General features: G+C 37.1%; 1 protein-coding gene across 3 annotated transcripts in view; it reads left to right on the top strand.

Moving 5' to 3' along the window:
• ATP11B (ATPase phospholipid transporting 11B (putative)) overlaps window positions 1-17,995 on the top strand; it is a 99,046-nt gene that overhangs the window by 28,835 nt on the left and 52,216 nt on the right. For all 3 annotated transcript variants that reach the window (XM_045030344.1, XM_045030343.1, XM_045030345.1), the window contains exons 4-11: window positions 4,121-4,201; window positions 9,229-9,336; window positions 9,540-9,668; window positions 10,829-10,932; window positions 12,359-12,406; window positions 15,293-15,357; window positions 15,864-15,945; window positions 17,537-17,687. In XM_045030344.1, coding sequence (XP_044886279.1) covers window positions 4,121-4,201; window positions 9,229-9,336; window positions 9,540-9,668; window positions 10,829-10,932; window positions 12,359-12,406; window positions 15,293-15,357; window positions 15,864-15,945; window positions 17,537-17,687 — 768 coding nt within the window. The remainder of the gene's footprint in view (window positions 1-4,120; window positions 4,202-9,228; window positions 9,337-9,539; window positions 9,669-10,828; window positions 10,933-12,358; window positions 12,407-15,292; window positions 15,358-15,863; window positions 15,946-17,536; window positions 17,688-17,995) is intronic.

Raw genomic sequence — 17,995 nt, forward strand, 5'->3', positions numbered from 1 at the left:
ACCACGACCACACAACAAATCAGTAACAGAGCTGTGATTAGAACTTGGCACCTTCTGACTCCCTGTTCTGTGCTCATTGATCGAGACCATTCTGCCTCCCTTTGCACCTGCTCTTTTAAACTTCTGATATTTTGTTTCTCTGTTAAAATGCCTATTTGAATATCAATGAGTCTTAAAGTTGTTCCATTTCCCTGTGAAGGGCTGGTATCCTATAGTAATGAATGCTTTGTCCAGTCTCTCTGCCTAATTCCAGGAATGCTGATTTCACCCTTCTCTTGGGAATCTATCCTATTATGTTACTAGATCTTAGCATGATGAAATTTTGTTCCTAATATCCAAAAATGCATAAGTAAATATAGGTAATGCTCAAATTTGCCATTACTATTAAAAAAGCTTCTAAACCTGGTGGTGTGACTTGTTCCTCACACAGCTTTACTCGTGTAGCTTAGTTCTGAGCTCAACCTCCATTCCACTAAGGGTCTCTTGAGTCAAGATTAGTAATTGTCCCCTAAGCCCACCTTTACATTCAGATGTTGCCAGTCTCCACATGAACAAACTGAGATTTAAAATGAAACTAGAGTTTTATTTTGCCTTTGACTCTAAACCCACCTCCTCTCTCCATAGGTGAAAATGCATGAACCCAGTGGATCACCTACCTCATTAAAAAAAAAATAATAATAAATCTTTGTCCATTTTAATGGGGAGTGCCACATTTTTATAACACTTAATTTTTGTGCCCTGCAATATCCTGAGGAACTGTCCAGATTGAGGTGTTTAGAAAAGGAGGTTTTTCAAACAAATTGATAAATTTACACAGTAATAAGTCACCAGGACCAGATGGTATTCACCCAAGAGTTCTGAAGGAACTCAGATATGAAATTTCATAACTACTAAGTGCGGTATGTAATCTATCACTTAAATCAGCTTCAGTACCAGGTAACTGTAGCATAGCTAATGTGGCACCATTTTTTTAAAAAGGCTCAAGAGGTGATACCGGCAATTACAGGTCAGTAAACCTAACTTCAGTACCAGGCAAATTGGTTGAAATGGTAGCAAAGAACAGAATTATCAGACACTTAAATGAATACGATTGGGGAAGAGTCAACACGGCTTTTGTAAAGGTAAATCGTGGCTCACCAGTCTATTAGAATTCTTTAAGAGGGTCAACAACTGTGGACAATGACGATGCAGTGGATATACCATACTTGGACTTTCAGAAAACTTTTGACAAGGTTTTCTGTGGGATAAGAAGGAAGGTCCTCTTGTGGATCAGTAATTGGTTAAAAGACAGGAAACAAAGCATAAGAATAAATGGTCAGTTTTCAGAATGGAGAGAGGTAAATAGTGGTGTCCCCTAGAGATTTCTACTGGGACCAGTGCTGGTCAATATATTCATAAATGATCTGGAAAAAAGGGTAAACAGTGAGGTGGCAAAATTCACAGATAATATAAAATTACTCATGGTAGTTAAATCCAAAGCAGACACTGAAGAGTTAGACTCATAGACTTTAAGATCAGAAGGGACCATCATGATCATCTAGTCTGACCTGCACATTGCAGACCACAGAACCTTACCAATCCATTCCTGTAATAGACCTGTAACCTCTGGCTGAGTTGCTGAAGTTCTCAAATCATGGTTTAAAGACTTCTAGTGTTAATGGTGGATTCTCTGTAACTTAAATTTGCACGTGACCCGTGCCCCATGCTGCAAAGGAAGGCGAATAACCTACAGGGTCTCTGTCAATATGACCCAGGGGAAAATTCCTTTCTAACCCCAAATATGGCCATGAGTTAGACCCTAAGCATGTGGGCAAGACCCACCAGCCAGACACCTCAGAAAGAATTCTCTGTAGTAACTCAGAGCCCTCCCCTTCGAGTGTCCCATCACCAGCCATTGAAAATATTTGTTGCTAGCAGTTGCAGATCAGCTACATGCCCTTTTAGGCAGTCTCATCATACCATCCCCCTCATACATTTATCAAGCTCAGTCTTGAAACCAGTTAGGTTTTTTTGCCCCCACTACTCCTTGGAAGGCTGTTCCAGAACTTCACTCCTCTGATGGTTAGAGTTATAAAGGATCTCGCAAAACTGGGCGACTAGGCAACAAAATGGCAAATGACATTCAGTGTTGGTAAATGCAAAGTAATGCACATTGGAAAACATAATCCCAACTATGCATACAAAATGATGGTGTCTAAATTAGCTGTTGCCACTCAAGAAAGAGATCATGGAGTTATTGTGGATAGTTCTCTGAAAACATCGGCTCAATGTGCAGCAGCAGTCAAAAAAGCCAACCATGTTAGGAACCATTAGGAAAGGGATAGATAATAAGATAGAAAATATCATAATTCCACTATATAAATCCATGGTACGATCACATCTCAAATACTGTGTGTAGTTCTGGTTTTTCCATCTCAAAAAGATATATTGGCATAGGAAAAGGTACAGAGAAGGGCAGCAAAAATGATTACAGGTATGGAGCAGCTTCCATATGAAGAGAGATTAAAAAGACTTGGACTGTTCAGCTTGGAAAAGAGAAAACTGGGTGGAGCAGCATGATCGAGGTTTATAAAATTATGAATGGTGTGAGGGAAAGTGAATAAGAAAATGTTATTTACTCCTTCACATAACGCAAGAATCACGGGTCACCAAATTAAATTAATAGGCAGAAGGTTTAAAACATAAGGAAGTACTTCTTCATACAATGCACAGTCAATCTGTGGAACTCACTGCTGGTGGATATTGTGAAGGCCAAAACTATAATGGGATTCAAAAAAGAATTAGATAAATTCATGGAGGCTGGGTTTGTCAATGGCTATTAGCCAAGGTGGTTTGGGATGCAACCCCATGCTTTGAGTGTCCCTAGCCTCTGACTGCCAGAAGCTAAGAGGAGACAATGGGAGGATCACTCGATGATGGCCTGTTCTGTTCATTCCCCCTGAAACACTTGACATTGGCCACTGTTGGAGACAGGGTACTGGGCTAGATGAACCATTGGTCTGACCCAATATGGCCATTCTTTATCCTCTTGGAAACTTAAGAGAAGCATTTCTTTTCCTATCTGCTTTATCAAAGTAGATTTTTATTTACTGCTGTAAATGATCCACTTAGTGCTGCCCAATCTTTGTCTGTTATAGTATTCTTCTTGGTATAAAATATGTTTCCAGGCTGAAATCCTGTCTGGCTGTATAATAGCAGAACACAAGTTATCTAGCTCAGACTTGAATTGGCCATATATTTTAACTCTGGTAAATTTGAGAGTAAAAAGATCATAAACAGGCCCAGCTGTGGCCCAAGCTATTTTCTCTAACCTTTAACTTTTTAAAACTGTGCAAGATTTATTTGGTAGTGCTTCCCAAGGCAATGAGTTAAATTTCAGGTAAACCTAATAACGTTCTTAAATTAATATTAATGTTTTGAATAACTGTTTGCCTCTGTATCCTTTCTCTGCAGCCCTTTAATACAGTTAGTTTATTCTGTAAAGTAGCACTGTTCCTGCAGTAGAGAAAAACCCATGCAGGCCCATGCACAGATTTTTAGCATTTGCACTGAAGTTGGCATCACAGCAGTGGTAGCACAAATTGTAAAATCTGCGAGGTTCTCTTGTGGAAGACAGAAAGCAGTACTGTGAGGAAAGGGATTGTTTAATTTATGTGCCGGAGATAAAGCCATAGGAAACTTGTGCTTTCAGTTTTCGGTTTGAATTTAAAATGTCTTTTATCCTACTTTTATATTGTTGTAAGCTAGTTCTTTGTATGGTGTAAAAAAGCAGTTTCGTATAATATATTTCTTAACTCAACTTGGTAGGAGAAAAAAATCTTGTTTTCATTTAAGAATCTTAAAATCAAAATATGTGATGCACACTACCAACTGCAAGAGAAATTCTCTTCTCACCATGGATTTTCTGTCTGCATTGTATGTCAGTATTGCCACCTTTTAGGAGAACTGTTTCTGACATCAAGGGGAGTTTTACACAAAGAATGACTCTAGAACACGTAATAAAGATCCTCACTGATTTACGCAATTTTGCTCATTCGGTGTAAAATGTTATTGTCTCTGGTTTTATAAGATTTTAAGAATAATCTGGTACTAACATTATTCTCATTCTCTTTTCCTATAGCTTATGATAGATACACCTACCAGTCCTATTACAAGCGGATTGCCATTATTCTTTGTCATAACTGTAACAGCCATAAAACAGGTATGAAATTTGCCTAATTAACATGATTCCTTTTTAAACATTTTCTTTAAATAATGTAGTCAGGATTTGTTAGACATTCTAAGCAGAAAAGCGCACACAGTTTCTAGAAAGAAATCAGTAAATGTGTTTAAAATGTTGCCCACCAGAAGCTTAAACTGGGGAGCTCTGCTTAGCTGTCAGACACCCAATGACTCATTGTAACACCCTTAAATGCACAGGAATGACTGTCAAAAGGCATTTTTGTCTAGGCTTTGTATGTCGGTTGTTATAAGACCATTTCCTAACGCCTCTCACTTATTTGCTTGGCATACCTCAGTACACATTATAAAGGAATCCTCGTACGTAATACAGACCAGGAAAGAGACTTGGGGTGGATAATGCATTAAAAGTACCTGTGCGATGTTTGGCAGCGGTTAAAGCAGCCCCAAGAGTGGGGTGGTAGAAAGCTTTTCTTGCCAGTATAGAATGGTGCCCTAGGCAGGAAAGGCTTAAGTCCTCCCCTGGGTCAGAAATATATAGGCATTCACACAGCTGTCAGATGAATGGAGGTAACCACTTTACAGTTGCATATTGATTAGAAGCAGAAATTAAATTAATATCCTAACCTACAAGTATACTGAGGCCTTTTTCTTGTTCAGATAATTAAGACAAACAAGTTTGTTTACATTTACGGGAGATAACACTGCCCTCTTCTTATTTACAATGTCACTTGAAAGTGAGAACCGGCGTTCTCATGGCACTTTTGTAGTTGGCACTGAAAGGTATTTATGTGCCAAGTATGCAAAACATTTGTATGCCCCTTCATGCTTCAACCATTATTCCAGAGGCCATGCTTCCATGCTGATGATGCTCATTAAAAAAAATAACGCATTAATTAAATTTGTGACTCAACTCCTTGGGGGAGAATTGTATGTCGTCTTCTGCTCTATTTTACCCGCATTCTGCCATAGATTTCATGTTATAGCAGTCTTGGATGATGACCTAGCACAGGTTGTTTGTTTTAAGAACACCTTTACCGCAGATATGACAAAACACAAAGATGGTACCAGTGTGAAATTTCTAAAGATAGCTACAGGACTTGACCCAAAGTTTAAGAATCTGAAGTGCTTTCCAAAATCTGAGAGAGATGAGATGTGGAGCATGTTTTCAGAAGTCTTAAAAGAGCAATACTCCAATGCGGAAACTACAGAACCCAAACCACCAAAAAAGAAAATCAACCTTCTGATGGTGGCATGTGACTCGGATGATGAAAATGAACATACGTTGGTCTGCATTGCTTTGGATCACTATCGAGCAGAGCCCATCATCAGTATGGACGCATGTCCTCTGGAATGGTGGTTGAAGCATGAAGGGGCATGTGAATCTTTAGCGCATCTGACACGTTAATACCTTGTGATGTCGGCTACAACAGTGCCATGTGAACGCCTGTTCTCACTTTCAGGTGACATTGTAAACAAGAAGTGGGCAGCATTATTTCCTGCAAATGTAATCTTGTTTATCTAAGTGATTGGCTGACCAAGAAGTAGGACTGAGTGGACTTGTAGGTTCTAAAGTTTTACATTTGTTTTATTTTTGAATGCAGGTTTTTTTACATAATTCTACATTTGTAAGTTCAACTCTGATGATAGAGACTGTACTACAGTACTTGTATTAGGTGAATTGAAAAATACTATTTCTTTTGTTTTTTTACAGTGCAAATATTTAATCAAAAATAAAGCGAGCACTATACACTTTGTATTCTGTATTGCAGTTGAAATCAGTATATTTGACAATGTAGAAAACATCTAAAATATTTAAATAAATGGTATTCTATTGTTAACAGCACAATTGCGATTAATTTTTTTAATTGCCCATTAATCACAATACCCTTTTTTTTTTATTCACTTGACAGCCCTAGTTCCTAGTGCATGTTCTTTTTCGGAGTTGTGTTGCTCAGAAACAAGAGAATTGTAATGGCACTGGGATTTACATGACCCAAATAAGCCTTCCGTTCTTTCTCCTTCATTGTTCCACACCCTCAAAGAATTGGGTTATTCTTCTGAGTATTAGAGGAGTATTTGCAACATAACGCTATAAACTTGGAAAAGAATACGGTACTTTGGGTTTTTTTTTCTTCATTCATTAGTTGTGTGGGATCGTCCAATATCAGGTCATTTTTTAAATAAAGTGTTCTGTATCCAGGACACTTTAATCCATAAGAAAAAAAATCTCATGCAGTGACTGAATTAAGAGTATAATTGGGGGAAAATGCTTATATTTTATATATAATAAACACCATGTATGGAGATATCATCAATTTTATATATTAAGAACTAGTTGATAGGAGTATGATAGGTTTATCATCTTTGACGGACTCAATAAACTTTCCATAGAAATATTTCCTCTGTCACAGAAAACTGATCTTTTGCTGTAATCTTTAGAGGTAGTTGATGAACACACTTTTGGTACTTTGAGTAGCATTCAGCTTTTTATATAGAAATGGTAAATATAAATCTGCTGCAGGCTTTGCTTTTTATCAAGTCAAACTTTTTAAAATGTTCACATCTGAATTTTATGCACAGCTGTGAGCTTGCTTATTCGTCCACCAGGCCTACTTTTGTAACTTTGAATTGAGAGTACAATACACACACACTTGTGAAAGAAACATTGGTAGAAAAATTATTTAACAGTGAATCATAGCCAGAGTTAGACAGGAAACAGCAAAATACATTGCTGCTAAAAATTACTGGCTCAAGAACTTCCCTCCTATATACTTAGATTTTAAGCTTCTTGGGGCAAGGACTGTCTTTTTGTTCTGTGTTTGAGCACACCTAGCACAATGGGGTCCTGGTGCATGACTGGTACTCCTGGGCACTACAGTAGCACAAATAATATTAACATCAATCTTAGTTTCAGGAATACAGATAGCCATTGAATTCATACGTATGCTGGCCGATCCATTGCCTCCTGCATATCAATAGTATCTTCCAGGATATACCTATTACTGTCTATCACAAATGTATTGGGAGGTGTACAAGTAAACAAGCAATATTTTAACTAATGCACAAAGAAAATATAAAACAGGGCATGTACCCTCCTTTGATTTTGGGATATCTGGAGGAAAAAAGTTAGATTGTAATTCAGGTTGGTTAGTCAGTCTAAATCGTTGCCCTGGCACAGTCTGGATGAATTAAAACTTTGTACCTGACTGTTTTTCTCACGTACACTGTCATCTCCTCTTGCTCAACAAACCATGAATGTCAACTCCACACCGTAGAAGTTAAAATCCCTTTGCAAGAACAGGTGCCTCGGCTGTTGCTTAGAAAGACACTAGAGCAAGCTCTCTGAGAATTGCACAGGTTAACAGAAAAGGGAGTTATTTTAATAAATCAGTAAATGAGACTGTGGCTGTATTCCTTACGCAGTTGCCTTAATCCACTTAGACATTGTTAGGCTCTCAGGTTGCATGAGCAGTTGTTTTAACTCTTCTTCAGGCACCTTCTCCTCAGATATTTTTGTTTTAAAATAGTAGTAACAGATTCCATAATTCTACATTATGACTGCACAGTGATGGGTGCAATAGAACCTGAATAGAACAGAGGTCTAGTGACATGCTCAAGTTCAAACAGCTTGTTGTTTGCAAAGCTATGGTGCCTCAAACTACTTTCAGAGTAGCAGCTGTGTTAGTCTGTATCCGCAAAAAAAACAGGAGTACTTGTGGCACCTTAAAGACTAACAAATTTATTGTAGCATGAGCTTTCGTGAGCTAAAGCTCACTTCTTCGGATGCATAGAATGGAACACACAGACAGGAGATATTTATACGTACAGAGAACATGAAAAGGTGGAAGTATGCATACCAACAGGCAGAGTCAAATCAATTGAGATGAGCTATCGTTAGCAGGAGGAAAAAAAACTTTTTGAAGTGATAATTAAGATGGCCCATAGAAGGTGTGAGGAGAACTTAACATAGGGAAATAGATTCAATTGGTGTAATGACCCAACCATTCCCAGTCTTTATTTAGACCACAGTTAATGGTATCTAGTTTGCATATTAATTCAAGTTCAGCAGTCTCTCTTTGGAGTCTGTTTTTGAAGTTTTTTTGTTGCAAAATTGCCACCTTCAAGTCTGTCACTGAGTGGTTAGGAAGGTTGAAGTGTTCTCCCACTGGTTTTTGAATGTTATGATTCCTGATGTCAGATTTGTGTCCATTTATTCTTTTGCGTAGAGACTGTCCGGTTTGGCCAATGTACATGGCAGAGGGGCATTGCTGGCACATGATGGCATATATCACGTTGGTAGATGTGCAGGTGTACGAGCCCCTGATGGTGTGTCTGATGTGATTAGGTCCTGTGATGGTGTCACTTGAATGGATATGTGGACAGAGCTGGCATCGGGCTTTATTGCAAGGATAGGTTCCTGGGTTAGTGTTTATGTTGTATGGTGTGCGGTTGCTGGTGAGTATTTGCTTCAGGTTGGGAGGCTGTCTATAAGCAAGGACTGGCCTGTCTCCCAAGATCTGTGAGAGTGAGGGATCATCTTTAAGGATAGGTTGTAAATCTTTGATGATGCGCTGGAGAGGTTTTAGTTGGGGGCTGTAGGTGATGGCTAGAGGTGTTCTGTTATTTTCTTTTTTAGGCCTGTCCTGTAGTAGGTGGCTTCTGGGTACTCTTCTGGCTCTGTCAATCTGTTTTTTCACTTCAGCAGGTGGGTATTGTAGGCCATCTTAATTATCACTTCAAAAAGTTTTTTTTCCTCCTGCTAACGATAGCTCATCTCAATTGATTAGACTCTGCCTGTTGGTATGCATACTTCCACCTTTTCATGTTCTCTGTATGTATAAATATCTCCTGTCTGTGTGTTCCATTCTATGCATCCGAAGAAGTGAGCTTTAGCTCACGAAAGCTCATGCTACAATAAATTTGTTAGTCTTTAAGGTGCCACAAGTACTCCTGTTTTTTTTTCAAACTACTTTGTTACTCTTAGAAAAGTATATAGCTGTTAGGTTTCTAGTTTAAAATATAACGTTCAATCTTGTATTTCTGCAGGGTTATGAAGACTGGTTACGACATAAAGCAGACAATGAAGTAAATGGAGCTCCAGTTTATGTTGTTCGAAGTGGTGGCCTTGTTAAAACTAGATCAAAAAACATTAGGGTATGTGTCTAGTAACTAGAAGAAGACAGTGTATTTCTTCTTTAGAACTATAGTTATGCCAATTAGTTCATTTAAGCAAAATGCTCATTTGCTGCATTGCAATTTTATGTAGGCCTATTGTATTATAATTCTGAATAATTGTTAATTAATTCTTAATCTATTCTTTTTCAGAAGCATGCTCCCATTTGTGCTTATCTTTTCAGGTGGGTGATATTGTCAGAGTAGCCAAAGATGAGACTTTCCCTGTTGACCTTGTACTTCTGTCCTCTGATAGAGTGGATGGTTCGTGTCATGTTACTACTGCTAGCTTGGATGGAGAAACTAATCTTAAGGTTGGTAGTCTAAACATATGCAGTTTTCTAGTATGAAATGCAACATCTTTCTTGGTAGTCCATCGGTCCGATGATGACAAATCTGTGCAGATCATCTGTTCTTGGTCTCATGGTGTGCCCTCTGATGACTATACAAGCCAATTCTAGAGGTGCACATTTTGCTGCAGATGGTGCATGGGAAGTTCACGGTCAGTGGGTTGTGCGCTGCTGGTGCTCTGTGACGTTGTTCGCGTGCCTCTTGTAGATGCCGGCAGCGGTCTTCCTCAAAGGTGATGCAGGTATTTCTTACTGTTGCACGCCACTGTGTTCTGTCACTGGCGGCGTCCTCAAGGTCCTTAGGTTTGATACTGCTGTACTGCAGATTGGAACATAGAAATAAGGCAAATCAACTTTCAGCCTTTGCTTCCTTAAATGTATCTGTTAATGACTCAAATGGGAGGTTTTTGTATGTCTAATTTTACTTTTATTAAAAATTTCTCACAGCTTCCACAATGTGCTAGCAGTTTTACTAAAAGAAAAGAGTGTGTCTAGGCTCTGTACTTACTGAAATATAGTTATTTTTTTATTTTTACTTATTTGAGCACATAGCAAGGCTATTTTTAAAATCACAATACGTCATAATCTGCTGTTTTACCTTGTTGTGCTACACATAAGATCTTATTCTGCCACCCTTACTCAAACTGAGTAGTACCCAACCCCCTTGAAATCAATGGGCTTATTTTTGAAGTAAGATATACTACTCAATGAGAGTAAGAGTAGCAGAATCTGACTTTTAGTTATTAGGTGTGTCTTAATATATCAGAACTGTAGTCTCCCTGTTTATTTTTCTTTGGTTTGAGTTGCAGTATATTAATAGGACCAAGAATCTTGCTTGATCTGCTAATGTAAGAAATGTTATAAAATGGTAATTAATGTGGGTTTTTTCTGGTCAAGTTAATCACTTTTAAGGAACACTATTGCAGTACTTTAAATGGCAGTTTTCAATGTCACAGTGATGAGTGAAACATCTGTCAGTATACAAGATGTGATGCTTTCATATACAAAATCCATGACCCTTTTCAGGGTTCCAGAGGCTTTTCTTGACCAACGAAACGCCAGCAAACTAGTACTGTTCTGTAATCATTGAGAAATTCTCATATATAGAGATGTGTGTTTTTCAGACTCATGTTGCAGTCCCAGAAACAGCAGTATTACAGTCAGTTGCCAACCTGGACACACTCGTAGCTGTTGTAGAATGTCAGCAGCCAGAAGCAGACCTATACAGGTGTCATTTTATTCTTCATAATTTCAAAGTTGATTTAATGGTTGTTAATGATACGGATCTTGCTGAGAGGAAAGTTTCTCCACGTGTATTGTTGTACATTTCAGGTTTTATTAAACAAATTTAGGAATTTGTATGTAAATCCCTATGATGCTTAAAGCTGCAAAAAGAGAGAGAGCCTTCTGATTTTTATTGTTTACATTTTAACACCAGCATGGTTCTACATCGCTAGATAAGCAGTAAATTTGTTCACAAATTTTAAAAGTAATGGTGCTTGAGCAGGAATTGTGGAAAAAGACAAGAGCTGTACATGGTTCTGCCAAACACTTCATTCCTGAATATTTAACACCCCTTTCTTTTGTTCTAAATTAAAGTGTCTCAAATTGTGTGATTTGTGTTAATTTTCCACTAAGAACATATACCCCAAAATTCACTTTCATTTACAGCCTAAGCAGGATTTGAACTGTTTCCCAGCAGCAAAAGATTAGTTTAATAAATCATTAACACCCACCAACATGTCTCATTTAAAAGCTACAGTCAGCAAGCAATGTGATAAACTTTTTAAAGGGTGTTTTCATAACAAATGTATGTTATATGTAGGTCTATGGCCCTGTAAATATTTCTGACTCATAGCATATTATTAACATTGCATGAATTTTTTATTCATGACTAGTTTTAATAGACGCTGATAACTTTCATGTACATTAGTTTTAGTAATTATACTATATGGACAGTAGCTTATTTTAACTGAGTATTTGGATCCTTGTGGAATTTCAGATTCATAACATGAATGTATATTTGCTTAACTAGTTACTGAACACTGAATCTCTTAAGTGGATTGTAAAGGTCATAGAATTAGTGGTGTCAGTAAGGAAGTACTAAACCAATGATCGTGAACTTTAAAATCAGGGTGTTATAAGGCATACAAAATATATTTGACATATCAGACACCTAAGAATTTGAAAGTATGGTTTATTCATCCACATTGTTAGATGTGAAATTACTATTCATTTCAGATGGAAAAATGTACTGGTAACTTTTACCCTTTTTTCTTTTTTTTTCTTTTTTTTTTTTAATTCTGTTTCTTGATTGGAACATGTAATCACTCTGGGGGGGTTTTCAAAAGATACTTGTTACCTGATTTCATAAATTGAGTTGTATGGGTTATTTCTAAAATCACTCAGTTCATTTTCTTGAAGGGGGGATGGTTCCTAGCTCTTGTTGATGACTTCTTGAAACATACATTAACCTTGGTGATAATTTTGAGGTATTGCCCATTAATAAAACAGACTGTAAATCAAGGACGGGATATTCCATCTGGCACATACCACATTTATGTCATGCTTTCCTTGCATAAATGAAATAAAGATTTTTTTTTTATATTGGAGTTTGTACACCAACATACTGACATATGACCTTTTTTTCATAGATTTGTTGGAAGAATAACTATAAGTCATCAAATTGAGGAAATTGTACGGTAAGTAAAATGTTTGTAAAGCTCACTTAGTAAAACTTAAAAGCTAAGTTAAGGTGATTGAACATGACTATTATAAAAGAGCATTATCATGGAATGGAAAAGGATAATAGTTTATTATCCAGATGCTAGTTCAACTCCATAGTTAAGGTTGAGTCAAGTAAAACTGGATTAGACAGTTGAAGTATTTAAACCTAAATTTACTTGTGTTTTCCAAAGATTAGTTTATGGTAATTTTAAGTGTTAGCTTCACCACTGGAATTAACTTGCTTTTTGTAACGTTGGCATTTGAATGTTTTTAAAATGTGTGTATGAAGTTAGCATGTCAAATACGTGAGAAGTGTAGTAACTTACAATTCTGTGTCTCGTAATGCAATGGCTTGATTATCAGAGGCACTGAGCAATCTCAGCTCGTGTTGAAATCAGTGGGAACTACTGGCTTATTACTGACTTTGGTTTTTTTAAACACGTTTAATAAATGTGCACTTTCACTAGGTATTTAATTACTTAAATGTTGCAGCACATATAATCCCATGTATTGCAGTAAATGCACATCACCTGTGGTAGTGAACATGTCTGGTGTAATAGGTTTTCCTGTTCCATTAAATGGAATATCCATTTAAAATGCAGCAAAAATTATCAAAAGGGTCAAGCAATAAAGAAGTTCAGAGATTTAAGACCAGATTTTCAACTGATAGTAGCTCCCATATAGGCACCTAATAGAAGTGCCCAGAGTTTCAAGAGTGCTTAGCACCCAGATTGCAAGTAGAGCTGGTGGGTGTTGAGACCTCTTGAAAAGTTGGTCCTCTCTATCTTTTAAAATGTGCTTTTCTACATAAGAGATGTATTCATTAAAAACCAGTTCCTTCCTATGACTTGTTTGATATTTTAATACCCAAGAAGTTCATTCTTAATTGTTTTCATTGTTCAGGCATAGATCTTTCATCCCTAAGGCCTATCTTCTGTCCCCACACTTCATACAAGACTTCGGGCAAATCATTTATTCACCCTGGACTTCAATTTACTCATCTTTAAAATTGACATATTTACTGAGTTCACAGCCAAATTGGGAGGCTTAATTAATTAATATTTATATAAATTTTTATAACTTCAGATAGAAGACATTATGTAAGTGCTCAGTTATAAACTTTTAAAGCAGCAAAGAATCCTGTGGCACCTTATAGACTAACAGGCGTATTGGAGCATGAGCTTTCGTGGATGAATACCCACTTCGTTGGATATAGTACATGCATCCGACGAAGTGGGTATTCACCCACGAAAGCTCATGCTCCAATACGCCTGTTAGTCTATAAGGTGCCACAGGACTCTTTGCTGCTTTTACAGATCCAGACTAACATGGCTACCCCTCTGAAACTTGTTAGAGATTATTCAGTTAAGTGGGAAAAGAGCTATAAAAAAAAAAATCAGAACCAGTTAAGAATGAATTTCTTGGACTGGTTCTGATTTTTTAAATCCCTTTTTCCACTAACTGAATAATCTCTGAAACAAGTTTATAGTTCAGCACTTATATAGTGCCTTTTATCTGAAAATATAAAAATCTTTATAAATGTGAATGAATTGATGCTCTCAGTACTGCTGTGAGGTTGGTAAATAGTCTGTCAGTTTTAACGATGAGTACATTGAATAAGGGGTGAATAAATGATTTGCCTGAGCTCTTTCCCAAGGTCTTGCATGAAGTATGGAGACAAAAGATAGATCTTTCAGCCCCAAAGCCTATGCCTGAACAACAAAAACGGGGCATTCTCAAAGGTTTTCTTTAGGTTGCTACCACATTTACAGCTCTTCAAAATATCTTATTGCCAAGCTTTTCATGTTCCGCTCCAGGATTAATCTCAAAATTAATTCAGTTGAAAGGTATAGCAGAACCATTTTAAAGCATGTGTGAAAGACACTTACAGCTCCACCAGTAGACAGAGCTTATATCTCCTTACCATCAAAAATAAACCAGTTTAGCCTGTACTGCACTGATTTAGCTAGCTCAGAATACACAGATCAACTAATTTTATTGATTGTAAAACCAATTGAGTCTAGCAATATGGGTACAGCTTCTTAGGAGAACATAATTTACCTGAATACGTAAAATCTTCTCTACTTCAAGTGTACTATATTGCATTGTTTTATTTTTTATTAAAACTTTGCAAATCTACTAAGAAATATTTACATTATAAGAATTTTTACTCAAGTTTGGGTTGAATTCTTTCTAACAGTGCTTTTATAAGGAAAAAAATTAAAGCAAATGTTACAAACTCAAGTGCATAATTTGCACATGCAGTTACTGTAGTTGTAGATGCAACTATGGCAATTGCTTGTTTAGCTATAGTTAGTCTAGCATAAAAGTCTGTCTTTTGTGAACAGTTTTTTAAATCTGGGTTATGTTTTCAGTTGAACGTGAAGGATAAGACACTTTATGTAAATGGTAGTTATGAGTTGTTACTGCTTATGAAAGAATGAAAAACCAACACTAAGCTGTACAGGAGGTTAATAAGCTGTACATCTTAGTGTTTAGTTTTTAATTCTGGTGTCTGCTCTCCATTGGAGGGTGTTTTTTCCATTTCAGTTTCTATGGGAACCACTTCAGGCAAAATAAGAAAATTTTACTTTTTTTGCTTGACTTCAAGCTAACTTTTTTGACAGTTTCCAAAGATGGTGCAAACATTGGCATGGAACATATATATATCACTCTTATCTTAAATTAACCTTCCTGATAACTACAGTGGTGCTTTCCACAGCACCCGTTTCAGCTAATACAAATTGATTTAAAGGAACCCTTAGAATTCAAAATGGTGATGTCCTAGATTTTAAAAATAGCCATTCTTAAATATTGTGCTTTTTAAAAAAAAAAATGCTGATGTATTTATTTCTTTTTAGACCTCTTGGGCCTGAAAGTCTTTTACTTCGAGGAGCAAGATTAAAAAACACAAAAGAAATTTTTGGTTTGTAGACATTGAAACATTTTTAACAGTGTGTCGTCTTAAAACATGTTGATGAGTTGTGGCCTAATTTTCACCTTCATATTGAAGATATTTTAACAATCCTACTGGAGGTTACCTGTACATGGGGTATGATTATGGCGGAAGGGGAGGAGACTATGACCAGAGAGCCCTGTGGGGTATCAGATTCTGTCTTTGGGTTTAATAATGGAGTAACAAGAATCCATTAGCTAGGTGTCTCTGACACTGCCATCTGTTTCCAGACCTACTCTAGGGCATTTATATTCTGACCTCTATACTCTTAATTATATATCAGGGAACAGTAAAGACCTAACATTGAGCAGTATTAGCAAGTGCTAAAATTAGTTCCAAAACTCTGCTTTATCATCACAGAATGCCACCTCGCCATGGTGTCTGAGTGCACATTACAAGTAGCAACCCCTCTAATTTTTGTAGAAAACACTAAGCTGTACCTGAACAGAAACTGAAGTATGGTTCTGTTTTTTCAGGTGTTGCTGTGTATACGGGTATGGAGACAAAGATGGCATTAAATTACAAGAGTAAATCTCAGAAACGATCAGCAGTAGAAAAGTATGTATGTGTTATACTGTCTTATTTATGTGTAGAATCTAAACTCAGTGTTTCAGCAGTAATTTAAAAAATTAATTGCCTATGTTTTTGTCAGTTGTCAGTACATAGACATTGTAAATGTTAGGTCTTCTGCAGGCTGGTGTAATTGTAATTTAAATTCCATTTGTTAATACTGGTTCTCTGATTTCATCACTTAATTACTTACAGCTTCATTTTGCAATAGTATGCAAAACTAGTTTGATTGCTCTCTCTTACAAGGAAGGATTAGAATAATAAAAATAAGTCAGATTTTCCTCTAAGGCCCTGTTTGGCAGTCCTTAGGCAGCAACTACCTAAGGCCATGAATGCTACTCCAGAGTAGTCAGGAGGAGATTATTGAAGAGATGTGAGGTGCTCCTTTCACCAGAGGTTCCGAGTTCGTGTTTTACAGTAGTCCCAACCTTTGTCACTCTCTTGACACATCCTTTATTAGGAAGTTGCATCCTGCTCTTGCAATGGGATGAACCCAGTCGAAGTCTTAATTTCTATCTCCTGAATCCTGATTTTCTCCCCTTCTTGTTCCATGTGGGTGCTTGTCCCTGTTACATGGTCTGTGGTATTAGTAGAGAAGATACGGATTCTGAAAAGAATGTCTCCTCAGGTGTATATGGAGCACTAAGTATCTGAAGATACTGGAAAATGCAGTTTGCCATGAAAAAAAAAACATTTGGTTTAATTATTTCTGGGAAAAATAATTTACCCAGAAACATTGTGAGGGATATTAACTCCTTATACAGGTTGCAAGTTCTATTTTTAATTCTTGGCTTGTTGTCTTTCCAGTCTAAAAGGCTGTTAAATGTACTGTTTTGACATAAGTCTACAAATAGAACTCATTATACCAAATTTCTCTCTTAAAAATATTTAATGTTTTTGTCTGTGCAAGTTGTTCAAAGTCCAGGCTGGCCCGCTGACATTCTTTTACAACCAAAATGTTAATTATACTAATGTAGCCAGACACAAACAAATCTCTGGGATGCACAAGAAGCTGCTGTATCTTTCCCTCTCCTCATTTAACATTTCCCGTGCACTGACATCAACGATGGCTTTAATGAGTATTGACAGGGTTGAAAGGTAGTCACTGTCCAGTCAAGTACTGACAGGCAATGCTATGGAACTGCTATGGAAAAGGGAGCAGCCTTGGATTGGGTCTCTGTATTGGTTTTCCTTAGTTCCTTCACATTCTGAAGTGGTATTCAGAAGAGAGGGTGTCCTTGGAACAAGGATAATAAAAATTAATCCCCAAAACTCCAAACAGCAGCTGTTACAGGAGACAGGTTTTGATACAGTGTTGCACCTTAATCTAACCTTCAATTTACAATAACTGCAGAAATCTACTGTAATTTAGTATACATTTTAGTCAAATGTAGTATTCCATTCCTGTCTGCCATTGTTTCCATTTGTCACATAGAAACTTTTCTGTTTGAAACAGACGCACTGAAAATATTTTCCAACAAAACATTTTGTCATAGTTAAATTTTAAGATTACTTTCATACATTAAGGAAAAAACAGAACAGAATACACTGAAATAGTATTTTTGTGTCCTCCTTCTAGGTCTATGAACTCATTTTTGATTATCTATCTAATAATCCTCCTTTTTGAAGCAATCCTGAGTACAATCTTAAAATATGCCTGGCAAGCTGAAGAAAAATGGGATGAACCTTGGTATGACCAGAAAACTGAACATGAAAGAAACAGCAGTAAGGTAATATGTGGTTATGTAAAACTACATATTGAGTCAATACACCCATAGATACTAAGAGTATGTCTGAACCTTAGAATACTTCCATTCTTGGATTTAGGCATGGCAGCTTCATAGTCTTTCATAGATATAGTTGGAAATCGGTATTTCTTTAATCAGGGCCGATTCCAGCTTTTTTGCCGCGGCAAAGGCGGGGTGTGTGGTGGGGGGAGATCGGCGGCACTTAGGCGACTGCTCTACTGTGCCACTTCATTCTTCAGCAGCAATTCAGCGGCCAATCCTTCCCTCCAAGAGGGACTGAGGGACCTGCC

The sequence above is a fragment of the Mauremys mutica genome, chromosome 9 (assembly GCF_020497125.1).
Source record: "Mauremys mutica isolate MM-2020 ecotype Southern chromosome 9, ASM2049712v1, whole genome shotgun sequence".
NCBI lineage: Eukaryota > Metazoa > Chordata > Testudines > Geoemydidae > Mauremys > Mauremys mutica.